Source organism: Tiliqua scincoides, chromosome 7 (assembly GCF_035046505.1).
Source record: "Tiliqua scincoides isolate rTilSci1 chromosome 7, rTilSci1.hap2, whole genome shotgun sequence".
Lineage (NCBI taxonomy): Eukaryota > Metazoa > Chordata > Lepidosauria > Squamata > Scincidae > Tiliqua > Tiliqua scincoides.
In genome coordinates this window covers 47,005,300-47,031,306 of record NC_089827.1, presented here as the reverse complement: position 1 = coordinate 47,031,306, position 26,007 = coordinate 47,005,300, and the positions used below count along the sequence as shown (strand labels likewise).

The following is a 26,007-nucleotide window of genomic DNA, read 5'->3' as shown; positions in this document are numbered from 1 at the left end:
ACCAGAATTGGACACAATTCTATGTGGCCTCACTATCCATTTAAGAAGAGCCCTGGTGGATCAGGCCAAAGGCCCATCTAGTTCAACTTGCTGTATCTCACAGTGGTCCACCTGATGCCTCAGGGAGCACACAAGGCAACAAGAGACTTGCATCCTTGTCCCTCCCTTGCATCTGGCATTGTGAGGTAACCTACCTCTAAAATCAGGAGGTTACACATACACATCATGGCTTGTAACCTCTGATGAACTTGTCCTCCAGAAATTTGTCCAGTCCCCTTTTAAAGGCATCTAGGCCAGATGCCGTCACCACATCCTGTGGCAAGGAGTTCCACAGACTCATTATACGCTGGGTAAAGAAATATTTTCTTTTGTCTATTTTGATTCTAATTTGTACAATGGCATGATGATATTGGCAGTTTTATTCTCAATTACTAGTTTTTTATCTGCTTTGTTGCTGTTTTTGTTGAAAAGTGGTACACACATATTTCTAATTAAATAATATACTAACTAATAATAATACTGTGTGACAAAAACAATATGGTCAGTTTATACAAATAGCACCAGCAATTAGCAAAGCTTTTCATAGGCCTTTCAAAGCTTTTTTATTTTATTTTCTATCCCACCTTTCAGTTTCTACCAAGCAGCCCACAACAGCTGTAGTCCTCGGCACACTTACTTGGGAGTAAGTCTCACTGAACTCAAGGGGCTTACTTCTGAATGGACATGCTCAAGTTGGAAGGTTTCACAATGTAAAAAAGCATTGTTGCTCTTTGTTACAGTAAAATGTGTGACAAACAGCCACTTACCATAAAATGGGCAACAATAAAACCTTTGCACAATAAAAACAATCAAATGAAGAATAAATCATGAAGTCCACATTTGAAAGGGACATTCAGTTCATCTAAAGACTTGGAGAGTCCCTGACAGTACTCCTGCTAACTGGTAAAGAGGTTCAAGTGGGTGCTCTTTTATTTAGCAGGGGGAGAGTAACTAGCCCACCTCACCCCAGCAGTGTCTTTTCTAGTGGCTGTCCACTGGTGTTGCATCTTTTTAGATTGAGAGCCCTTTTGGGACAGGGAGCCATTAGTTATTTGAGTTTTTCTGTAAACCGCTTTGTGAACTTTTTGTTGAAAAGCGGTATATAAATACGGTTATTACCTTGCTAGGTGAACTGAGGTGGTCTGACTCAATAGAAAGTCACTTTGTATGTTCATATCTAAAAATCAGTGATGAATGTACCTGGCAGAGAGGCCCTCCTTAGGGAGGGAGTTCCAAAATATAGGTGCAACCACTGAGAAAGCCCTGCTTTCACGAGCCCCCCCTCCCCCAGCCTAGCTTCTACATGCCAAGGCTATTGACACTTTAATGATAGAGACAATTGTTTTCTAAAACAAGGATATAATATGATTGACATTTTATTTTACCTGGCAAGGCTCATGTGCCTTTAACAGAAATCAGAATTCCACCTCACTCCTTTACATCACTGAATCTCCAGGGAGGGATAAACATAAAGTCCTTGTTATAGAGCTGTTGAGCAGGGGATCTATCAGCACAGAAAAGGCAACCATGAGAAGGTCAGCAGATGCACAGCAGTCATGTGTTTTGAGGATTATGTCCCAAGAAGGGTCAGGCCTGCAAAGATATATATCCATGGAGATTGGCATCTGGGCCGTTTTCAACTGGATTTTTCAGAGCCTGTCTGGTTTTGTTGCCTGTTCAGGTTTGTTTCCCCCTCAGTAGTAGGCAGTAGAATTAGAAGGCATTAACAAACAGAAATTAAAATGGCTCATTTTTGCTGGCTTGCAGACTGGAAGAGAGCTGCATGGGTATGTAAGTCTTTGCAGGATACAGCTTTAAAAAAGTAATTAGAGCACAAGAGGCAGGAAGAAGTCCTTGCAAACTCTCAGTTCCTTGCAAACATCACAAAACCAAGGCAGCCATCCCTGTTGTTTGTAATAGGAGGAGGGGAGCAGGAAATTGGGGTAATAGCAAACAGAGACTCCTAAGGCTTTTATTGGCTACCTGGGTGGTGCAGCAATCTTTGAGTGGTTATAAATTATGTGGAGCAATAAGAGATAGAGGGGTTTTGTTTCCTCTCCCTCTTTTTTAATCAGAATGGGTTTTATCACAGGCTGTCTGCTAATTGGCTGAGTGCCTTCACATCTGGATAAGGCCTTTGTGCTGGGGTGTGGAGCTCTAGTGTGAAGCAGTTACTATGTGGAACCTTTCTCTGTCCAGTTTATGTATGTGTGGCTTAGGCGATCTATTGCCTGACTAAAGCTTTGTGTGAGAGCAGCTGTGGGGAGATGGCTTATTCCCAGTGAATATGAACCCTGTGGGAATCTCGTTAGTTACATCCTATTACCATCTATTCATGCTTGCTTGGAAGCAAGCCCCAATGAGTTTGATGGGGCTTACTCCCATGTAAGGGTGCATAGAATTTCAGGCTTACTGCAATAGCCTTGCCCTCATTTTAAGGAAAGGAGGGGGCCTTCCATTTCTTAATGGTCTTTTTCTTTCTAATACAAGGGGTTGGCCCTTGTCCTGCTATAAAGATGAAGTGGTTCAGAATGGATCTGCATGTATATTGAGTAAAGCTATAGGCTAGTAACTGCATGGGGTAAACAGAGGTAGTTAGTGTGGCCTTGTGGATGTCTTGGTTACTTGAAAAAAGGTAATTAAGAAGGTGAAATAGTGAACTGGATTTGTTGTTACAACTAGTAAGTTCAGTGTTTCCAAGGTACATTATGATTGTGGTATACTTATTGTGAAGGTCTAATTTGTAGACTGCCTGCTTCCTGTCTCTTTCCAGCAGCTATGGATGACTGGAGCAACAGTGCGCTTATCCAGAGGTTGGATTTTTCCAGCTGTGGGGAAGACAGTGAGTTGGCGGATGACAGTAGCATGCAAGAAGAAGAGCTGAGAAGTGTCACCCCCTCAAAGAACTGGGCATCTCAGAGTTGGAGAATCAATTGCCCTTTGCCAGTCACCCCACAGAGGCACCTCGATGATCTCTCTTTGAGTTGCCTGAAGACCTGGGGAAGTCCTGCAGGGGTACACAAGGCACCTCTAAGACAGAAAGCTGCCTCTTCTGAGGATTATCCTGGAACCCCATTACATTATGTCACTTGGCAGAAGTTGCAACTCTGTGATACCCCGCATACCCCAAAGGTAAGCACCCTTGAAATGAGCTATTGCTAATTGCTTTTGGGTTGGACTCTGCAAAATGATCTACCATTCTGTTCGGGGGGCTATTTTCTACTGCCACTATAATTGGTATTTATGCAGCACTTCCAGAGTGCTGCATGGATATCGAATCACACATTCTGTTAGGTGAATATTATTACCCCCATAATGTAGCTGTGGAGAACTGAAAGGAAGTGGTTTGCCTCCAATGACCTTTTGAGTTTATGGCAGAGGTGAAACTTGAATCAGGAAAGTTCTGGTTGATGACTCAGCCTCTTGCACTATGCTGTGCAGCTCCCACCAAGCACTAACTGCTTTGATGTGTGCTCCTTGTGATTGTGAGTTCAGTAGGGCAAAGGCTGTGTGGCCAGTAAGGCTGAAATGTGCCTTCATTTCTTAACCTACCATGTTGTCTTCATGTGTTACATGGCCTCCCGGATACAAGGGACTCAGTTTGGCTTTTGTTAGCATCTCCTCTTTCCTCCTCATGCTAACGGGCAGAAGGTCTGGTCTAGAGGGTAAAACCATTGTTGACCCTGGAGACAACATCCGAAGGTCGCAAGTTCAAGAACACAGGAAGCTTCCATTTGCAGCAAGACTTTGAAACTGAGGAGCTGAGCTGCAGCTGTTTCTCAGTGTGGGAGGCTACACGGCTAGAATGAGGACCAGACAGAAAAAGATCCACCTGGAAAGTGGTGTGTTCTTGAAAGACAGAACTTCTTAGTTTATTCTTAAAACCCCCTTGGTGGTTTATGGGAAAGCCTGTCAATGCAAACCACCTTGAATAAAGCCAAAGGAGCAATCCAATGTGGTGGTATATAAATACCAGTATTATATGGGCAATGACCTTATCCTAAGGGATAGCAAGGCTGGGCCAGCCGTAAGGCCTGCTAAAGTGCCTTGAGCATCAGATTGGCAGGGGACACCCACATCTCTCCCTCTACCCCTTCACCTCCACTAGTTATTGCCTTAATATTCCTTAATCTTCTCCTTCCATATGATCTTACCATCTTCTGCAGTTGGCTGGAGAGGTCCTTGAGGGGGGTGTCTCACCACTTGTTGAGATGTGGTTGGTAAGAGGTTGAGGCTCTCATCATTGGCAGTGTCCGCATGTGGAACCCCTGCTATGGCCATTGATCCTTCTCTTGTGGCTTTTCAGCACCATTCAAAGACTTTTGTTCATTGAGAAGAGCATTTGGCCAGTCTTCTGATTCATTTTATTTTTTCCCATCCTCTCCTCTGATGTTTTTGACTTGATGTCTCAGGTTTTGTTGCTCTTAGTTATTGCTCTGATATTCTCTTGTAAGCTTCTATATTGATTTTAAAATACCGTAAACTACCTCGAGTGATTCTCCTCTGGATGGAATTCCTAAAATAAGTGCCTGTAAACCAAAGAAAGTAAGCTTTAAATGTGCTTCAGGTGGTAGGCTGTCCCAGGTGACAAATGGGCACAGGTGTTGGAGCAGAACAGATTTCTTTGGAAGTCCCTGCAGGACTGACTTGCAGACAGCATGGTCATGATGTCTTGTATCCTGCTAAGGGTTGGTTGGCAACCTTCATTCTCAAAAGACTATGGTATAGGCCTACAGCACCTGGTAATCCCAGGTGGTCTCCCATCCAAGCAGTAACCAGGCTTGACCCTGCTTAGCTTCTGAGATCAGATGAGATCGGGCTGACCATTGGTACCCAAGATGACCTGACAACTGCTGTTTCCCCTCCCCCCCTCCCTCACCTGATGATGTGTCAGCTCCTCCTCTTCCCTGTTCTGGAATTGAGAGTGGAAGAGGAAGTGTAGAGGAGAGAGCACCACTGTTCCTCTTCTGTCTCTGCCTTTCTCTTCTAATATGAATAGCGGGGGCAGATAGAGGTAGATGCCCTGCCAATCTGGTGCTGGGGCAACTGCCCCAGTCATCCTCATGGATGGACTGGCCCCCGCTGGGTTTCAGTGGCAGTTCCATACCCTCTAGCATGGTAATAGCAACCTCTTGATTGCTCAGGTGAACTGCTGAGCAGCAACAGAAGATGCTGAAAATTTATAATTTTTCTGCACATCATCAAAATGATTCAAAGCAGCTTGACTTCAAAGACACACCTGTCACTTGCTAGTCCCCAGCGTAGTGCAGGCCAGAAAGAGAGAATTGCTCAGGATTGTGCAGTAGTGTTTTGTGCTCTTTAAAACTTGGAAATGGAGCAATTTAGAAATCCCCTTCACCTTCTTCCCCTTCACAGATACTTAAGGAGTCTGTTGGCACCCACTGCTCCCCAGTAGGGTCTGCTGCAGTATCATACTGTATCAACATAGCTGAAAGAACCTTTTTCCCCTTCATTTAAATCAGCTTTGCTGGCAAAGGCCCAAATCCTAACCAGCTTTCCAGCACTGGCATAGCTGTACCAATGGGGTGTGGGCTGCCTCCTGCAGTTGGGTGGCACTCATGGAGGCCTCCTCAAAGTAAGGGAATGTTTGTTCCTTTACCTGGAAGCTGCATTGCCCTTTATGTCAGTGCTAGAAAGTGAGTTAGGATTGCGCCCAAAGATCCTTAATGGGAAGTAAAATGTAATGGTTCACTATTCCAGCTAGTCACAGTTCAGAGATACATCCATATTGTAATATTCCCCATGTCGTCGTTGTTGTCTTCCACAAACTTGGATTGGACAACCCACTTTGAGTCCAATGCAGGTTGGAAAATTGTTGATCTTGGGTGGCACTTGCAAATTCTAGCATCTTTTCCTCCCTGCCCACGGACATGGGTCCCAATCTGGCTCAGAAGAGACCCCCAGTAGGAGTGGATTTGGAACAGTCTGTGTAGGCCATACAACTCGAGATGCCTTGTTGGCACAGGGCAGAAAAACAAGCTCTTTTGCTATTCCAAGTATCTGACATGCAATCTGCACTCGTTCCTGAGAGTAGGGGGTTACGGCAAATCAGTTTGTGTGAATGTGAGAACTGGGAAGGTTTGGTTCAGGATCTCTGGCAAGTTGCCTGCAAGTCAGACTGTGTTACACTGCTGTCCTCATTAAGAGACCACCTTAACGCCAGAACTGTCTCTCTCTTTGCAGTCACAGGGAACTGGTAAAATGCCATTGGGATCTCAAGGGGAGGGAGTTGTTAATACTTGTCCTGACTTGTCTTTCAGTCAAAATTACACAACCAGTGCCTCATAGCTATTTGTGTCAGATAACTGATTTCAGGCCAAAGGAGTAGGGAATGATTGATATAGAAAACAGTTCAAAGGAAGAACTTTGTAGCATCCCACCCTGTGGTCCCAACTGGCACTTTTCAAGCCTTCCCCCTCATGGTGGCTTCTTGCGAAAAGCCAGATTTCCAGTTTAAGCCCATCTCTTAATGACAAGCTTCACATAGTTTGCCTGGGAGGCATCTTGATCAGAGGATTGTTGAGCTTCAGTTGCTTTGTGACTATCGAGGCCTACTTGCCTGCTTCCTTTTGTGCTGCTGCAATGGCTGCTCAGCGCCTACAACGACGCAATAAATCTCTCTTCTAACAAAGCAGCTTCTGTATGTACTACCTTTCATTCTTCACCTCTTAAAGGATGCAGGAGCAGAAAACAATGCCATCTTTTCTTTTCAAGAGGTGCCAATGGCTCTTTTGAAGGTATTTGGCATGAACATACCGTAAGGGCTACTTGGAGGGTGATAAGCAGAACCAGTTTTGTCCATGAATGAATGTCTTCCATTGGCTAATGATCAGGAATCTCTCTCTGCCCATCAAAACTGGGAAAGGTGAAGCCTTCCCACTGACAATGAAAGAATGCATCTTAAATAGTTGTGCGTTTTTGTCAGAACCATTTGGATTTCGCTGAGGGGGTTGGAGCTGCAAGGGCTGTAGGTGGAGCACAGGGGCTTTCTCCAGGAGTCTGAGGTAGGATTGGTAGATCTCTTTCCTTCTGTAGGACGGTTGACTTGCTTCCATTATGCTCTGCTTGTATAGTTGTCCATCAAAGCAAAAGTTTATAAAGCCACCATTTCCAACGCCTGCTGGCACCCAAAATAAGTTAGGCCCTGTAGTCCTAGCCCCTGGAAGGACTCACTGCTTGGGGAAGTGTGTAGGGCATGAGGTAATAGCAACTGTTACCCTGCACATGCCTGATCTCGTCTGATCTTGGAAGCTAAGCAGGGTCAGGCCTGGTTAGTACTTGGATGGGAAACTGCTTGGGAACAGTAGGCTTATACCATAGTCTTTCGAGACTGAAGGTTGCCAACCAGGGCATGAGGGTATTGATTCCAAAGGCCTTAGTATTTTCAAATATCCCTACAATGTTGGAATAATAAAGAGGATTTGAACAATTCTAATCTCATTAGAGATAAAGATGAAATTGGTTGGCAGAAGATTCAAGACAGCGCCTTCTCCCCCTCCCCATCCTCTGTTCCCTGATACTAATCTAGAAATTATCCTGTTACATCTTCTGTTTGGTCCAGAGCTCTGGATTACAAATCATAGGTAGCAATCCCTTTCAGATAATATATATAGCACTGGAGTCCTATGACTGTTCAGTATTACTGGGAAACATACTCTTGACCGAAACCTTGCTGGGTCCAGCTTACGTTTGGTCATTGATCCAGTCAGCCCACCTGATTTGGAAGTGGGAAGTTGGAGCTCCCATTAATTTCAAATAAATCTGTCAGAGTCTTGGGGGCTAGTCTCCAAAAATGGAGAAAGCAGGAGAGTTGCATTGGGTGGTGAGAGATACCAGCCAAGTGAGGAGGAATCCTGGTATTGCCATTTACTTATTTGACTTTGTAAACCATTTTGTGAACTCTGATGAAAAGCGATATATAAATACTGATGATGGTATTGCCCAGTCATGACAGGGATAATTTCTAAGCTGCCATTTTCCCCTTGGGCCAGAGAGATGGGGATGAATTTGTAAGTTCACTTAAGTAGACAGGGAAGTTCTTAGTTTGACACTGTTTTTGTAGTTTCTTTTAAACTCTGCCTCCTGAAGTATATAATTTGGTCTGTCTGTCTGTCTGTCTGTTTGTCTGAATGAATGAATGAATGAATGAATGCTGACTAGAAGGTGTGGGGGGGAGGCAGAAAGGCCATGTTGGTACCAGATTCTCTCTTCCTGCAGGAACCTTCTTTCTCAGATAACCCAGCATTAGGGCTGCTGGGTGACAGATGGAAAACACCTCCCCCCTCCCTGTGGACTGCTTGCAAAGTGGTATCAAATGTGCATTGCTGGTGGCACCAAGAATCTACCATATGTGCATGACAGTGCATGTTTTGTGTGTGTTTTGTGATATGGGACTAGGGAGAAGCGCAGGTCCACAGAGGCAAGTCTGGATCCTCCCCAGCCCTACCCTGGAGGTCACCCAAGGAGTAATAAAAGTGTTTCTCTCATGAATATTTTTCTCTTTGCAGTTTCAGTAGTAGGATAAGCCCAGAGGTCTAGAACACTCTCCATTGACTATCTGTTTCTTTTGTCCAGACTCTCTTAAACAAGACAACTTTTCCTTCACCTGTGGGAAAGTTTGCTTCCAAAGGGGTCCGAAACTTGCGATTTACTTGTACTGACCCTGAGGAACCTCCTCCAGCTTTACTGATTAACCCGTTTACACCAGATTCGTATCGACAGATGGTCTTCCATCCCAGTGGCAAGAGGAAAGCCAGAGGAGAGCTGTGAGTGTGGGCCCATTAAGATACATCTTTATTATAAATTACCTCTTGGAAATATGTCTTTCGAATGTGAAGCTATAGGATGCAAATAGGATATTGGGGTAACTGCCTTGCATTCAGGGGCTTTCAAAAAGGAACCTTCTCCAGTTTTGTTGCCACCCAGCTATAAAGCATTAAAGTGCTCCAGTTCAGAGTGGGCGGCCAACATGAAGTCTGAGCCCTGTAGTACTATGTAGCACAGCATGGGGAAGTTTCAAGGGGTTTGGAAAAGAGGGGGAAGAGTTTTCTTTGCTTCTCCACTTCTGTCCTCAGTGAGAGCCAAACAGCTCCACAAGGCTCCTATTTGAGGCTGGCTGAAGTCCTGAAAGGACCTATTAGGAGCTGGTTATCCACTGTAGGAGTGGACCTCAACAGGTGGGAAACCCTGACCTCTGAGCAGCCCGCTTGGAGGCAGGCTGTGCAGCATGGCCTTTCCCAGTTTGAAGAGACTCTTGGCCAGCAGTCTGAGGCAAAGAAGGAAGGCCCATAGCCAGGGCGACAGACCAGGGACAGACTGCACTCGCTCCCAGTGTGGAAGGGATTGTCACTCCCAGATTGGCCTTTTCAGCCACACTAGACGCGGTTCCAGAACCACCATTCAGAGCGTGATACCAGAGTCTTTCGAGACTGAAGGTTGCCAACAACACACACGCACTATCCACTGTAGGTGCATATTCTATAATTGATAAGCCCACATTGCTGGTAGCTCCAATTTTCTTACAAAGGCTGACCCCTGATAAAAGCAGCTGGTTTCTATGGTAAAATGCATTTCTGGACTCTGGATCAGTGTCCCCTGGATGGAAAATTCAGAAGTTGGCTAATTCAGAGGCAAAGTCTGCCTAATTTTCCTGAATTTTTCACTATGTCAGCTTCAGCGTATAATTTTAACTATGGATTTTGTTGTGTTTTTTTTCTTTATTGGAGTTACTGATGCATTTGCTGTGGTAGTTATCTTCATGGATTTCATTGTTTTTGATGAAACATGCATGTTTTGGTGCTTGCTAGCTGAAGAAATGGCATATGAATTTGTTTAAATGAATAACATTTAAAAGCAGCTACTCCAGCGTATACATCTGGAGTTTATATATATATATTCTCTACAACATATATATATATATATTCTCTACAACAGGTAGCTCCAAACTAAGGCCCATGGGCTGGATCTGTAGTTCAGACAATGCCGTCCCTGGCATGAACAGAGCTCACCCCAAAGATAAGCCATGGAGCTTATCTTTCACCCTAAACTTCTTCCAAAGTCACACTGGACAGTCGCTTCCACTGCCTGTCACCCGAGCAGGTTCTGCACACCAAGTTCGGGACAAAAGTCGCTGATCAGCATGACTTTAGCAGAAGATTGGGAGTGAAAGATAAGGGGCTCCATGGCAGAACTGTAAGCTCCATTCATGCCAGGGAGGGGTTTTCTATTGCACGGTAGTCCTGAGTTCAGAGACCACTGCTCTATAATGTACAGGTGCAGAATCATGTTCTGTAGCAGATAGTTGGATGCAGAAAAAAAAATCTGAGAGGGAGATCTCTGGGAGATCAAATGTGCGATTGGTGCAGCATTTTCCCACAGTACATATGGGTTTGGCTCCCCAGTCAGCTGCACAGGTGCTAAGAAATCATTGCACTACCATCTAAACTGGAGTGTCAAGGGCCATAAAGCTTGTTTTCTCAACTGCAGGAGTGTGGGCTATATCTGCATGGGTGAGGGAGAGAGAGAAGCTGATGTATGAATTGACTGCCCAGAACGGACTCAGTTGGGACAGGGTTCCATTCCAAGCTAGTTGAGGAGTCTTGGATTTTGTAATCCTGGAACTGGGTTTCATGCCTTTTAAAATGCCGCAGCTCTTTCCCCATGTAGGTTGGTATGAAGGATTAAAAAACTGGAATTGATCTTAATCTAGCTGTAGCCTCTGTGGCCTTGGAGTGAATTTTCTTGTGGTCTACATACACTCCTAGGCAGACGCACCTATATAAATACTTCATAAGGTTTGAGTAGTTCTGGAGTTGGTGTTCAAATATTTAAATGTTATAAATTGGTCTTGTGTGTGTTTGCTCTAGGATGCTACTTCATGTGACTAAACTTTATTGTTTTAGGGATGATGCCAACCAGAGAGGGGCTCAGATGGAGCAGGGCTTGCCAGCCAAGGTGAGCAGGGAAGGTTTTGTGTAGCTGTGCAAATATCATACAGATCCTCTGATATTGAAGGAGAGAATAGCGTGTTAGCCGAGAACAGTAGGCAGAGCAAGAAATAATTCTGTAAACCAGGAAGTAAGCTTTCTGACATTCTAAGCATATTTTGGTGGGATCAGGGATACTTCCTCAAAGAAGAAAAATAGACTCTGACTTGCTCGCTTGTTGGACATAAGAAGCTCCTGGCTGAGGAATTGGCCCTTCTCACCTAGTATTGTCTGACAGCAGCTTTTGGACAAGGGTCCCCTTTCTAGCCCTGCTGTCCAACCTTTAGCTAGAAATGCCTGGGTTTGAACCCGGTACCTTCTACCTGCAAAGCATGTGTGAAGAATTAATGTTGAGGATACAATGTTAAACTTCAAGTGTGAACCTCACCCCAATTTGGAGATTTTTAGTGGCTGGGGTGGTAGAAATAGACAAATATCAATTGTAATATGATCCCCCAAAGCAAGACTTTGATTGTTGTTTGCTAGTAATGAATAAAAGTGTTCCCATGTACATTATTTTGGTGATCCATCCAACAGCTCACTAAGAAAGAACTGCATTTATCAACCCTGGATTGCTGGTTGGCTGGGAGTGGGTAGGCTGAAGACAAGTCAGTAGCATCTTTCCTAGTGTCATCTTGCTAGTTGATTGGAGAGATCATGATGACCAGGAATGTGCCTGGTTCTCAGTTTGATCCTTCTGCCACAAAGAGCCTAGTCAGACATGCACTTTGTTGCACAATTAGGCTGGTGGAGTGAAATAGCAGGTGGAAGCGGCATGTCAGCAATTTGCCCCTGCTGCAATTTAGCACCTGTGCAATGCACCCCCTGCCCTGTTTTAACCCATTTCTGCACAGCCCACAGGTGTACACATTTGATCCCTGTTGCATATATGCAACGTTGGGCAGAAATGGCATAAAGAAAGAAAACCTCTCATTTGTTTTCAGTGGAACATTACTTCTTAAAACAGTTTGAGGGGGTGATTGTGGAGCAAACTACTAACCTTGCTCCCCTGCCCTCATATTCAGGCCCCCACACTTGCTATTTAACTGTAAAATAGTTATTACCTTGGGATCTTGTAAGCTCTCCCTGCCTCTTTTGCCTTTGTGCATAAATAGAAGCTTCTATTTGCTCTTCCAAACATAGGAAACTTGGGTTTTTACAAGCCATAGTAGGAGGATTCAAGCCTGTCTCTTTTCAAGGCACTAGTTAGACTGAAACCTGCTTGGCTAGCTTTAGCAATGCATCTTAGTTGGCTAGCCTCGGGATCTCTAAACTTTTCAGCCGAAGGCCTACATCAAATATATGGCACAGTGTCAAGGGCTGGAAAAAAATTAAATATAAAATTTAAATACATTGGAGATGGAGCTTAGATGAGTTCGTGGGCTCAATTGTCCAGGATTTCTCCAATCACCAACATAACCCAAAGCACACACTTAAATGGAACCCCTTTCCCTTACCCCACAAGCACAACACCAGTTGTGTTTGGTCAACTGGACCAGAAGCTCTCAGGGAATCAGAGGTTAGATAGAGGTTTGCCGCGGGCCACATCTGGCCCCCAAGCCGGGGTTTGGAGAACCCCTGGGCTAGCTAAATCACCAACAGTGACTTCGTTTGAAAATTCCTACTGTAGATGACCTTTGGCAGAAAAGTTGGCCTCATTGAGCAGGCTTGCCCTAGAATTCCCATGAATGCCAGTGCATTCAGGAAGACCATACTGGGCCATGTTGGAAGGTCCGTATCTCAGGAAATACAGCACTTTGAAGAGTAACTGTAGTGTCTAATCCAATACAGCTGAAGGCCTTGAAATTGGTGGACATGTTGTCATTCATGAGGGTCAAATACATTGTAACAGATTGGCAGGCATAGATATGGAGTTTTATGCTTTATTTCTTTCATTCGTGATGCAACAGCTGGAATAGGGTGTACAGTTGTTGCCACATCTCCAAAAGGATGTTGTGGATCTAGAAAAGAAGGCAACCAAAAAGAACAGAGAGCTAGAATACTGTCCTTATCTGGGCAATGTTTGAGGCTTTTAATTTTTGAGAAAAGATTATTAAAGGGGTTCCAGACTGATGTCTATACAATTATGTATGGTGTAGGGCGGGAATCCGCAACCTTTCTGGGCAAAGAGGCTTGATCAGTAGTGATATCATTGCTGAACTTCTGGATTGCTGAGCTCCTGGAACCAACTGCTTGGAGCTTGGCTTGGGAGATGAAGCTGCCTGACTAATTTGCTGTGTTCTGGACAGGAAATGTCAGAGCCACCTGCCCAGGGCGTGTTTCACAGGGACTCTGTGAGCCTAGGCAGGTATGTTTGAATTTTTCCAGCTGCGAAAGGAACATGTAGAGGCTGGCATGTTCAGAAGAGGCCCAGCAAGGAAGGAAGAGGCTGATCCAGTAGAGAAATCTTAAACTCTGCATGCTTTGTGTAGGAGTGTGTGTTTGATGTTGAAGGGGAAGCAGATGGACACCATATCCATCCCCCCTTTCCCTGGCATTCTGCAGCAGCACAACCTTTGTAGGGACCCAGCAAGTTCTCATGCTGTTTCAAGTATGTGGATCAGTCCTAAATGCTCTTTTCCCTTCTTTATTACAGTTGTCTGTGCTGGTTACCTTGGGGAACATTTAAGTAATCAAAAGCCTCTAATTGGAAATCTAATGAAGACAAAGATCTTGATAGAGCTTTTCGTCAGGGAGAAAGTACTGCCCTTTACTGCACATTAGTTAAATATCTCCTGCTGCTTCTTTTTGTGTTCTCTGGTGCACAAATCCCTCTTCTTCCACTCCCTTGAGTCAGGCAGTGCACAGTTACTGATGTTCAAGATGAATTTGTGTCTTGCATTAGGAATTTTTAATGGAAGAGTATTGCCCTCTTCTGGTTGGAAACTAAACTGATTCTTTGTCCTCTACCTTGGGAACACTGGAGATGTACAGCAGCTTAAGGTCATGTCTTATAAGGTGGGGGGGGGGGTGGACCAGTGTGCCACCTTAACATTGCACGGAGAGCTGTGCAGCTAAATCCTGAGAACCACGTTTCTTTTACAAGAAAAAAAAAAAAATTTTGGGAGGTTATAATTGGATCAGAATGGTGGTGTATGTATGTATGTGCTTAACCATTCCCTCTCCACCATCTCACTCACTTTCTGAAGCTGCTTTCTCTCCTTGCCCCCATGCAGTATTCCAAATGCATGTTTTTGGCGCCCCGACATGGGAAAAGCAATGCTGTTTTCCATAAATGGAAATATCTGATGGCACCTTGCATTGCTGCTGAGTGCTGAGCTAGGCCTGAACTTGTTGCACCAAGATAAAGTGATCCTGACTCAGCAGCAGAGTTTAAACATGCAACGCACAAATTCTTAATATCAGCTCTGGGCATTCTCAGTTTAAAGGATCTCTTGTTCAGGTTTGGGAATGGAAATCTGTATGCCCCCCCCACCCCGAAAAAAGCAGCTTTCAACAGCCATACAGGTTAGGATCCAAGTAAAAAAAAATGTGTCCTAAGAGTGATGAAGGCTTGGATCTGGTTATCTGCAAGTCAGAACAGAATTTGATTAGACAGTATTGAAAGTTGTGTTAATAGGCTTTTATTGGGCAGTCTTTATGACTTCAAATTGTTGATATTGTTAACTTCATCTACAACCTGTCCGTTAATATAAAGTCTGGTGTGATGAGGGACAGGGCCATATTTGTTGAGGTATCCAGACTGTGGGCTAGCTTCCCAAGCTACACTTGGTCCGATATGTGCCTTGTTTCAGCAAGCAGAACTCTTTGAAGTGTGTAATCTTGATTCTGTTTCATTGGCTGTCATTTGATATGTATGTTGCGTTTTGTTCTGTGAGTTACTTTGGATGTGTGTTCAGAAAAGGAAGCTTTTAATAATCAAAATGCTCACCACACTTTCTTCCTGATCTGCACTATGTGGGCCTAGCTTTCTTTCAGGGTGAAGACTTTAAGTTGACATCATTCACAGTGCTAAAACAATAGGTTGGTTGTTCTTGTAAGACCTGAGAAACTGGTGGGACTTTGCTGACAGAATGCAATCTTATACATGACCTAAACAGAAATTTGAAGAGGGGATGCTTCAATCATAATCTATATGGCAAAGCATGGCTTAGATGCTGTTGTGTTGTAAAATCCATGCACTGTCTACCAAACGTTCAGATGGGGTGTAGTGGCAGTGGAAGTAAAAAAGAAATTCATTGGTGTTGCTAGGAGAGTGCAGGCCGCACTCAGTGATGCACATGGGGGTGACATCACTACTAGACAAAACTTTTAAAATCTTGATATTTTCAAATACCATCGTGTGTGTGTGTATTCTGCATTCTGCATGAAATCACACATTGAATGATTATATATATAATCATTCAATGTGTGATTTCATGCAGAATGCAATGAAACAAACTGGGTTGGAATATATTCTATCAAGTTATAGCCCAAAAACCAGCAGAAGCAGAGCAATGGAACATCACCACACCTACCACCCAGGATGGTGCCCTGCCCACTGCATGGAATGAGATCCGTCATGGGGCCTCCTGCATCATCATCACGCACTGGTCTCCTGAACTGGGTGATCCAAACCCTAGTGGCATCACTGAACAAATTCCACATGGTGTCCCCAAGCCCTTACTCCTGCCTAGAACAACCCTCTAGATCCTGACCTAAATTGCTATCCCACTTTTTCTTCTAGAAACTGGACATTTTAGAGGTCAAGAAAGTAGGGTAAAACTTGCAAGGATAGGAAGCCTTGCAAGCAAAGTAGACGATCACTTTGTGTTTGTCTCTTTTTCTAAATAATGGGCAGAACTGCAGGGAAACGGGAACCTAGGTGTTTCCATTTGGGGCCTCTCCAGTCCCTCCTTGAGCTTTGCTCTGTCCTTGACTTGTGTGTGATTTTCCTTGTCCACTCCTAGAGATTTCTCTTGCATGAGAGCAACATGATTTCCCGCTACAAGAAGGAATTCCTGGAGCTGGAGAAAATTGGCGTGGGGGAGTTTGGTTCTGTGTACAAGTGCATCAAAAGGCTGGACGGCTGTGTCTATGCTATCAAGCATTCAAAGAGGCCCCTTGCTGGATCTTCAGATGAGTAAGTGAATGGGATCAAACCCCTGAATGAGATAATCCCTTACCTAAAGTATAATGGTGTGTTAGGATAAGTTCTGAGGGTGGGGAATATGGTTTTTCAAAGTGATACAGAAGAATAACTACTGCCCAGTTTTTAGAGAGTGGTTAAGAACATAGGAAGAGACCTTACTGGATCCATTATCTTATTTCCAATAGTGGTTGGCCGGGTTATTTAAAGTGTTTATATCATGCCTTTTTGTACTGTCGCTGAGTTGCCCAAGGTGACTAATTAGGCAATTAACAGACTATAACCAGAGCAAATAGCATGCATTTTATAAGACAAACCCAAGACTAGTCCTTCCTAAAGTCATTTTGATTTAAGTCTTTTCTTGGTGCTTAAATGGCACTGGATGAATCTCCTGGGACGGGGAGTTCCGTAGCCTAGTCTGAATGAGAGACCCTCACCTGTGTGCTCAACACTGGTGCTGCAATGGTAGGATACTGAGCAGCACATCTCAGAATAACCTAAGTGGGCAGGATCACAGTGTGAGGAGCTGGTTCTTCTAATAGCCAGTCCCAATCCATTTGGGGCTTTAAAGGGTAACAACCAGCTCTTTGAGTGGAGCTTGGAAACTGACCAATGATCCTGAACAATAATAGAGTTGTTGTGCTCTGAAAAACCAACCCTGATCAAGACTCGAGTGGCTGCATTTCTGCAGTAGCCAAAGTTTCTGAGTCCAAATGCATTTCAAAGGCAGCCCCACACAAACCACATTGCAGTAATTCAACCTTGGCTCAACAGACGCATGTGCAACTGTGGATCATCTTTTCTAGGATTGGGCACAGCTGAGGCACCAACCTAAACTGTACAAAATCATTCCTGGTCACTGCTACCACCAGGCCATCCAGGAGAAAAACAGTGTCCATCCAAACAGCAACTAATTCATCAAGGGAGTGCAGGTTGCCACCATTTGGCCAAAGTAGTAGTGTTGGCCAAATTACCTGCTTTGAATCCATGCGTTAACAGTACTATCTCAAGTGCCTACTTGAGTTCCTGTTTCTGTCTGCCTTCAGAATAAAGAGCTTTACTTTGAGACAGTTCTTTACCAGGGACAGATTAAGTTTAGGTTATACTGTACAAGAGCTTATCAGAGGTGCTGCTTATTGCTTTCTCAAAGGAATACAGCTTTTGGTGTGGAAAACACAGGCCTCTTCTGCTTCTTTCCAGGCAAATGGCTTTGCGGGAAGTCTATGCACATGCAGTGCTTGGCCATCACCCCCATGTTGTGCGTTACTACTCTGCGTGGGCAGAAGACGATCACATGATCATTCAGAATGAACACTGCAATGGTAAGAATGCTGGAGGTGACTCTTAGGATTTCTGTTACTTGCCATCAAAGTAAATAAAACTTGCATCGTCAAAATGCATAGCCAATGTGCAATGGAGGCACATGGAGCATAAGAGTCCACAAGAGCAGAATAAATTGCTATCTAGTTTCTTTCCAGTTTGAACTGCCATTTTCACCCATTTTTGCCTGGCCCACAGGTGTACACATTTTGTCCCTGTTGCATATATACAATGTTGGGCAGAAATGGCTTAAAAGAAGCAAAGAATTAATGCAGTGGTGAGCTCTTGGTCTTTATAAAAGATCACAGTGGAGGGCTACTTCACTTAAATCTCACCCTTTGATGTGTTCCTGATCAATGTGTATTCACTACACATAGGCAGGGATGTCCCACCTTTTGTGCATCCTTTGTTCTATTGCATGTGCATGTGACAAAATATATACACATACTTTCATAATACACAGAGGAGTTCACACAATTCTATGCTGAAGCCATTTGGGTAGGGCAATCTGTTTGGTATGATGTGGCCCTAAGTCCATTATATAAGCATGCTTTGGGTCCTCTGGTCAGGAGCTATATTGCCCATGGCCCTTGACGTCACTAGCTCACTTGAGCCCTGTCTGTAAAATATCAGACTGGCATGGTTGCCAATTCCAAGGCTCCATCCTACGTCATTCTGAGTTCTGTATGTCAGAGCTCTCATAAAGTGGGCAGATGATGCAGTAACATCTTGCAGTACTCTAGCTGTACTGTGCTGCCCCAGAAAGGTCCAAATGGGCCTTAACTGGTGTTGAAATGTGGAATAACACCAAGGAGCGACCACTTGCGTGCAGGTGAGACTGGGGTGTGACACTACAGTTTTTAAGTGTACACCTCAGAATACAGTGTCTGAATGAGACAAACGGATGTCTGGAAATGAACTTACCGGTATAATGCAATTGGAGAGCTATGATTGGCTGCAGCTCCCTGTCAAGTGTATAATAATAATAATAATGATAATAATAAACTTTATTTATATCCCGCCCTTCTCCCTAAAGGGACCCAGTCACTTACAAATCTGGATCTGCCACGTAGTGTGTGACATGTGTGCATGAAACCATCTGATTTATTTTACTGTGTAAACCACTTTCTGAAGTCTCTTTTTGAAAAGCAATAGACTGTATGAATGATGATTCATATTCTTAATGATGATGATGATGTTCTTTTGAGGCTACCTGAAATGTGGCTCGGTTACACTTCAGGTAACTTACCATTCTTTCTCTGGCTATTAGCTTTCAAGAGGAGAAAACGTGAGGTTAGCATTTAAGTGTTCAGGAGCCGACAAACCTTTAAGCTCTCCTCTTCTAAGAGGGAACAAATAGCTGATGGCCTGGGGGAGGGAGGAAGGACCATGAACAGCTGTACAAGGACTGGTCTCTCTATGATGGTGAACTCTGGTTTCCTCAGGTGGGAGCCTTCAGGATGTGCTTTCAGAAAACTCTAAGACTGCCAGTTATTTCAAAGAATCCGAGCTGAAGGAGATCCTGTTGCAAGTTTCCACAGGGCTGAAATATATTCACATATCTGGTTTGGTTCACATGGATATCAAGCCTAGTAAGTGTGTTTAAATTCACTCTGTCCCTTTTATTGCATCTAATTTTACCAAATACATAACCCATCCTTGTAGAATGTATGTTTGAGGCACCTAAGGGCAGTCAAGGAATCATGACATGACCTGACATGATCAAAGAATCATGACACTTGGTGTAAGAATTGAGTGGCTGATGTGCACACCAGGGTTTGCATAGTTTCAGTCTTGCCTCTGTCCTGAGTTCACGAGGTGGCCTTGGGCACATTACTCTTCTCCCCCATCCCACCCCCATCTGCACTGTGTTGGCATCCTTCAGTGTCGGAAGACTATGGTATCGCGCTCTGAATAGTCGTTCTGGAACAGTGTCCTCTCCAATGCGCGAAGTCTGGGTAAAGTAGGCATGGAGGATAGATTGCTACCCATGCAGCAAATCCCCCCTCTCCACGTCGCTGAAATGGTCCAATGGAAAGGCAGAAGCCAATACAGTTGGTTCCAGCGGCGTCGCAGGAGTTGCCAGAACATGACTGTGTTCAGCCATGAACTGCCTCAGGGACTCCGGCTCTGGATTTTGCCTGAAGGTTGACTCCTGAAGCCTTTCCCATAACTGGATGTAGCCACAAGGCAGTGGAGGTTTGGGATCAGAGTTTTCCTTCTCTCAGATGAGCTGCCATCCCAGGTTGACGAGTCCCATCTACCCGGTGGCTGTTTGGTCGCCTCTTACGATAAGTACAGCCAAACTGAGGGCCTATTCTTATCCCCCAGCCCCCAGGGAAGAAACAAACAGGGCTCATCTAGGGGTATGGTTCTCGGTTTGGGTCCGAGAGGTCCCGGGTTCATCTACACTACAGGATAATAATGCCTTAAAGGGTTGTGGTAAGGATTACAAGTGCTTTTTATGCTCAAGACTGCTGTACAAAAGCAGTGTTAAATAGCAACAGAATAGTAAGGTTTACCCATTTAGCTAGTTAAAAAGGACCCTTTTGCAAAGCAGTATATGGTCATAGAACCCGGGCTGTTCAGTTAACCCAGCGGCATTCAAACTTGTGACCACTACACACCGGGAAAGCATTCCCTGGCACGACCTGCACTCACAGTTCCTGAGCGCCGCAGCTCTTCTTGTCCCCAGATTGGGATGACGCAACACTCTGGCCAGTCATGTCTTTGGTGCAATGTCCTAGTAAGCATTACCCCTGGATTTCCACAAAGATGCAACTGGCCAGAGCATCACGTTGTTCCAATCTGGGGAAAAGAAGAGCTGCAGAGCTCCAGAACTTTGAGTGTCGGTCATGGGAGGGAAGGATTCGGCTGAACCCCAGCCCTCCGGCCAGGGTTCAACCAGCCCTGAGTTAACCAAATATCTTGATCAATAATATACCTTGGTTGGGCATCAAACATTCTGCAGATAGCATACCTAACACCCTGTTGCGTATGCTTAAGCTCTGGGGGTTTCCACCTATTCAGTTCGGGATTGTAGCAATAAATGGCCTCAATCTGCATTAAAGCTGAATAAATGTTGAATTTACCCCAAATCAATAGTTCTGTGGTTCTGAATGAATAAGAAAAAACCTGCTGGAAGATTGGACTATTCACATTTTATATAGAATTGTTTGAATCTCTTGTTGACTACTGCTTTATCTATATTAAGGTAGATCAAGTGCTGGAATCTAATATGTATAGCAGCAACTGTTACCCTGCAGATGCCTGATCTCATCTGATCTTGGAAGCTAAGCAGGGTCAGGCCTGGTTAGTACTTGGATGGGAGACCACCTGGGAATACTGGGTGCTGTAGGCTTATACCATAGTCTTTCGAGACTGTAGGTTGCCAACCAGCTGAATAGGGCCAATAATATTGTGATTCCTGGAAAAATCTGAAAATGGGGGATACTGTATCTCACTTGAATTTTGGCCGATGAAGTCTACGTCTCCAGAATAAATACTGGTAGTCCTCCAGTAGAGAGCAAGTTCAGCCACATTGTTAATGGACTGGAGAAGCATAGGGGTGCCACTTCACAGGATAAGGTTTCTAGTGGCAACCCGGAGAACTTGTAGAATGCAATCTACCTTTAGTGGCACTAGTATAAGTCTGCATGAATACTGCAGGTTTTTAATATTGTGTTTCTCATTGACTTGCAGGCAATATTTTTATATGTCACAAGCTGATAGGGCCTGCTAGTCAAGAAGAGAGTGACTGTGAGGACGATGGGTTTGCCTCTTCTGATGTGGTGTATAAAATAGGTCTGTATCTTGAGTAGTACTTTGCCTCTGAACAGCTTTAGCATAAAACTGTTTGGAGTTTATTCTCTCCAAAAGACCTGACTTGTACAAGTGACTTTTGATTATAAATATAAGTCTGACTTTCTCACCCTAGCCTTTCAACCTTGCTTCTGTCATGTTTTTGCTTCTTGAGCTTAAGTCACCTGATTCTTGCATGTTTTCCCCAATTATGGGAGAATATAGACACATTTCTGGTAATATATGGTTGGAGGGTCTATCTATGAGATTTCTCTCTCCTTTTTGGGTTCTTTCCTTTGGGAGTTTCTTGCCATTTGCATCATATCCCATTCCACAGGCAACCTCTTGCACAATTGCTAGAAACTTCAGCATAACTTGGCCTTACACTTTTTAGCCATTTCAGAACCTGCTCTGTGCCATTAATACTCGGTTGTGTTGCTACAAAAAGACCTTTGCAAAGCCTGTCAGCTCATCCCCTCAATATATAGAGCACCAAATGAATACCTTGATTATATTTCTAAAGCATTTAATATCCTGCCAGATGCATTGTCCATTTGGAGCTGTGGCTGTTCTAGCAAACTCGGTTTCTGAACTGCAAAACGGTTGCTTATGGGAATGTTCTCTTGTTGTCTACAAGTGAGCTCAGAGCTGCTTGCATTGGATCACCGTGTCACTAACCAGTCATGCTTTCAGGTATAGAAGTACAGTGAACTCAGTTTAAGGGACTTCTGGGCAGGAGGGGGTGTTTCTTAATGCCAAAAATTCGTTAAACCTGAATGCATTTGAGTCAATGGAGCAGCGCATATGCAAAACATCCGACTAGTTTTTTAATGAAATAGAAGACGAACATTGTTTCCACAGTCTGCTAAACTGGGTTCCATCAAATTGAGGGCTCACCATACCCTGTAACCCTCTCTTGCCGCTGTACCAGTGATGATCAAGATGCCCATTTGATCTAAAGGAGCCTGTGATGTGAAGTGCTAGTTAAGAAATGTGGCTTTTGAACCCAGATGGCTCTTAACTTGTCCATGCCGGGCTTTCCTAAAGGAAGACTATTTGTTGTGCTAGCAGTGTGGGAGCAATCCTGTCTTCCTAGCTCTGTTCTCTTTCCAGTACACTTAAAAATGGCTCACGTGTTTCAGTTAATTCAAAACTGTTCTAGGAGTCCTTGGAATTCCTTACTGGGGAAATAACAAGAGGTTAAAAGCGTATGGGAGAGGTATTTGAGACAAGTAATGGCAGACAAGCTTCCCTAAGAGAGAGCTTTCTGGGCCCCTTCTGATTGTCCTGTGCTACTTGGAGCTGCAACACAGTGGTGGTGTGTTTGGTGTGTGTCTTTTTAGGATGGGGCTCTCAGTTCCCATGGAGCAATTTCTGCCTATGCAGCCTGACAAGTGTTCTATATGTATGAACTGAAGCTGTGTCTGAGAACATCTCAAATCATGTACAAACATGCAGGGTTTCCTCTAGCAGACAGGATAATTTGAAAAGTGTTCCTTCAAGACAGCGAACTTGGAAACCTTGGGTTCATTCGATATGTTTCATGGTTTATAAATTTCCTTTTTTTATCAGGGGACCTTGGACATGTGACCTCTGTAACCAATCCCCAAGTGGAAGAGGGAGATAGCCGCTTCTTGGCTAATGAAGTCTTACAAGAGGTACAACTATAGCTTTGGTTTGGGAACTAGCCTGCGGGCTTCAGTGGAACAAGACTTTCGGACACGTAATACATCTGCTGAGGTTTAAGTGCCTGGAGGGGGTGGGAAGCGCCGAAATGGGCTGGATGCAAGTGGGGGGAGAGGGAGCTGGATCACAGGGCAGAGCTTGAGCTGAAAGGAGCTGGTGAAAGAGAAAGCAAAACAAAAAAGGAACAAGCGCCCCGTTTGCAGGGAGAGGCTGCAGCCCACCTCAGAATAATTCAGCAAGGCTCCCCGAGACACTCAGCAGCCACACTCACTTCTGTGCACCTATGAAAGCCACCCTTTTGCTCCTGGGAGGAGCTTTGAGTACACGCAAGCAAGCTGAGGCAAAGGCAGTTCCAGCTTCCAAGATGACGCTGGCTGCCTAATCTGCCAGTTTCCAAGATGGCCACCCACATCTTTCTGCGACCCACCTGACCTCAGGTTGCCACCCACCAAGTGGGTCCCGACCCACAGTTTGAGAAACCCTGTTCCAGGGGGCAAATGAAGTTAACTGTCACCTGACCTAAGTGCATCTGTGCATGTTTAAAATGTTTGGCTTTCTGCTTTTTTTCCCACAGCAATATTGCCATCTGCCCAAGGCAGACATCTTTGCCCTGGCATTAACCATCTCTCTAGCCGCAGGATGTGGCCCACTGCCCTCAAACGGGACCATGTGGCATCATATCCGCAAGGGCAACCTGCCCCTAATTCCCCAGCATCTCTCGCGTGGCTTTACAGAACTGCTCAAGGTGAGTTGCCTTTGAGAGTAAGAGTGGCTCATACTTAACACACCAAAAATATAAATTCATGTTGTTGTTTTTTTCTCTTTAGCTTATGATTCACCCTGACCCAGTTGCAAGGCCATCGGCCACGGCAATAACGAAACACCCTGTTCTACGGCCTTCTCTTGGGAAAGCTGCCCAGCTCCAGAAACAGCTGAATGTGGAAAAGTTCAAAACGGCCATGCTAGAAAGGTGACGCTTGCTCTTCTGTGCCAAAGGGAGACTAGCTTTTGAGGGTGGTGGGCTAGCTACCATGGACTCTGGGATTGCTAGACCCAGTCATGGAGGGGGAATTCTGCAATATGCCCTGGAGAAGATTCCATTCTAGACGAAACTGCAGAAATTCTTTGGCTTGTGACTGAATCTTTCTGGCCTGGTACTTTCCTCCAGGCAAAATTCGTTTGCATTAGTTTTTACAGGGATTGAGTTCAAAAGATGAAGCACCCCTTCCCTTGGAAACTTTCCATGGCTCTTGCATGCAGGTTCTTACTCAGCATTGTACAGGCCAATTTTTTTGTTGTTTAAAGGAAAGATTGCAAAAGCAGGGTTTTAGTCCTTAAAGTGGGGCGTATGTGAGAATTCATGGTAGTTTGAGAAGGTACAGGAGAGGCAGACAGCCATTCCAGCTGTCCTGCAAACTTGACACCTGTAGTTGCTGCTGCTGTGAGGCCAAATAAGTCCTGCAGTTTTAAGGCAGAAGGTGTTGTGGCAGCAACTTTTATACAGAAAGTGCAGGCACATATGCATTAGGGAGTGACAACTGAACATCTGTGTTCCAGCAGTTTATTTTATCAAACTCTTCCCCTCTAAAGCAGCCCTGTGACTTCCAGGTAAATCTCCTAGTGTTGAGGCTTAGGTACATTCACTACCTATGAACCATTATGGAAAGTGAGGAAAACAAGGGCATCCATTGAAAGTCTTTTATCTTAGTAAGTGTACCTTAGAGTCTTCCTTCTCTTCATGTCTTCCTAAACTTGAAAAAGGATGTCAATAACATCCTTTTGTTTTGAGAGACCTTACCTGTCCTTGTAATCTAGTGACTCTTTCTTTGTTTTTGTTTTTGTTTTAAATGGGGTTTATGGCTTAATTATATTCCTTCCTCGCCTTGCTTTATTTGATCAGGGAGCTGAGAGCAGCCCGTCTTGCCCAGACTTTCAAGAAAGCTCCATCGTTGGAAAGTGCTGGGGCCAAGCCAAAACATCAGAGCAACAAAAAACGCCTGGTGGGTGGGAAAAACGCCCGATCGTTGAGCTATACTTGTGGTGGCAACTGAAGACCAGGCCATTCAGTCATCTCAAGCTACTGAAGTTTATCTCTTGCAGCAAGGGGAGCCCATTCAGATTGTACTAAACACTTGTTTTGCCTGTGTCCTCATAACTGGAAGGTTCACGGTGCTGAATTCAGTGACCTGCAATTGCCATAGTGCTGGTTCATGTGTGTGAGACCACCGTTGTCCAATACATTGCATGTCCCTTTGTTGAATGAATTGTTTCTGCTCTAGCACTCCAGGACAAACTCTACCTTAGCTCTTGAGAAGACCATGTTAGTTGATTTCTTCTCTTCAGCTTTTAGATTAAAACTGCAGTCCTTTTTAAAATGGGCTAACCTTCAAAAATGGGCTGGAAATGGCCTTCAGCTGTGTATAAAGGGAAAATACTTCTGCATTGTTGCAGGTGGCTTGAGGAAAGGACAATATGAGATAATGCCATCTGCCTAAACATTAAGGCCTGTCCAACAAACTAAAGTAACTAGAGCAGAACATACAGTATTGAAACAGCAATCCTAGTGAATGGGATTCATTTGAGCCCTGCTGCTAACAGGTGTTGACAAACATACTCCGATTTGAAAATGGGTTATATTTTGCCCTCTCGTACACAACGTTGATTTGGCCTCCTTTTTCCTCTTAATTCTAATGTTCAGGAACTAGAAGGCAAGATGCAACCAGGCCTTGAAGCTGTGGGTTCTTTTGTCCAGAATAAAAATCTTAATGTGGTAGTGGGGGGCTGACAAACCAACAAGTGCTCTACGTACTTGCAAGTGTCCGGAGTGGGTTTTTTAAGCACAATGGAAGGGAGATAAAAATGTTCTTAGGATTCCCCATCTTTCTGGGGATTACATTATGTAAAGCATTCATAATAAAATAAAGTAAACCTTCTCCCTCTGTCAAAGTGTAACTTCTGCTATTGTGTCTGGGAACAAAACCTGCTGCTCCACTAACCAACCCTATGTCACACCATTATAGTAGTGTCTCTAGGCGGTCAGACATTTCTTTAAGTGTGCAAGTTTTT

General features: G+C 44.4%; 1 protein-coding gene and 1 pseudogene across 1 annotated transcript; both read left to right on the top strand.

Moving 5' to 3' along the window:
• Nucleotides 1-2,817: 2,817 nt before the first annotated feature.
• On the top strand, nucleotides 2,818-24,992 carry WEE2 (WEE2 oocyte meiosis inhibiting kinase). The gene is made up of 11 exons (XM_066634452.1): nucleotides 2,818-3,171; nucleotides 8,635-8,825; nucleotides 10,962-11,013; nucleotides 15,956-16,128; nucleotides 17,335-17,456; nucleotides 18,900-19,046; nucleotides 21,157-21,258; nucleotides 22,828-22,913; nucleotides 23,516-23,686; nucleotides 23,769-23,911; nucleotides 24,842-24,992. Exons 1-11 carry the CDS (start codon nucleotides 2,818-2,820, stop codon nucleotides 24,990-24,992), a joined length of 1,692 nt encoding a protein of 563 aa, XP_066490549.1.
• LOC136658273 (5S ribosomal RNA) lies at nucleotides 20,696-20,815 on the top strand (annotated as a pseudogene).
• Nucleotides 24,993-26,007: the final 1,015 nt, after the last annotated feature.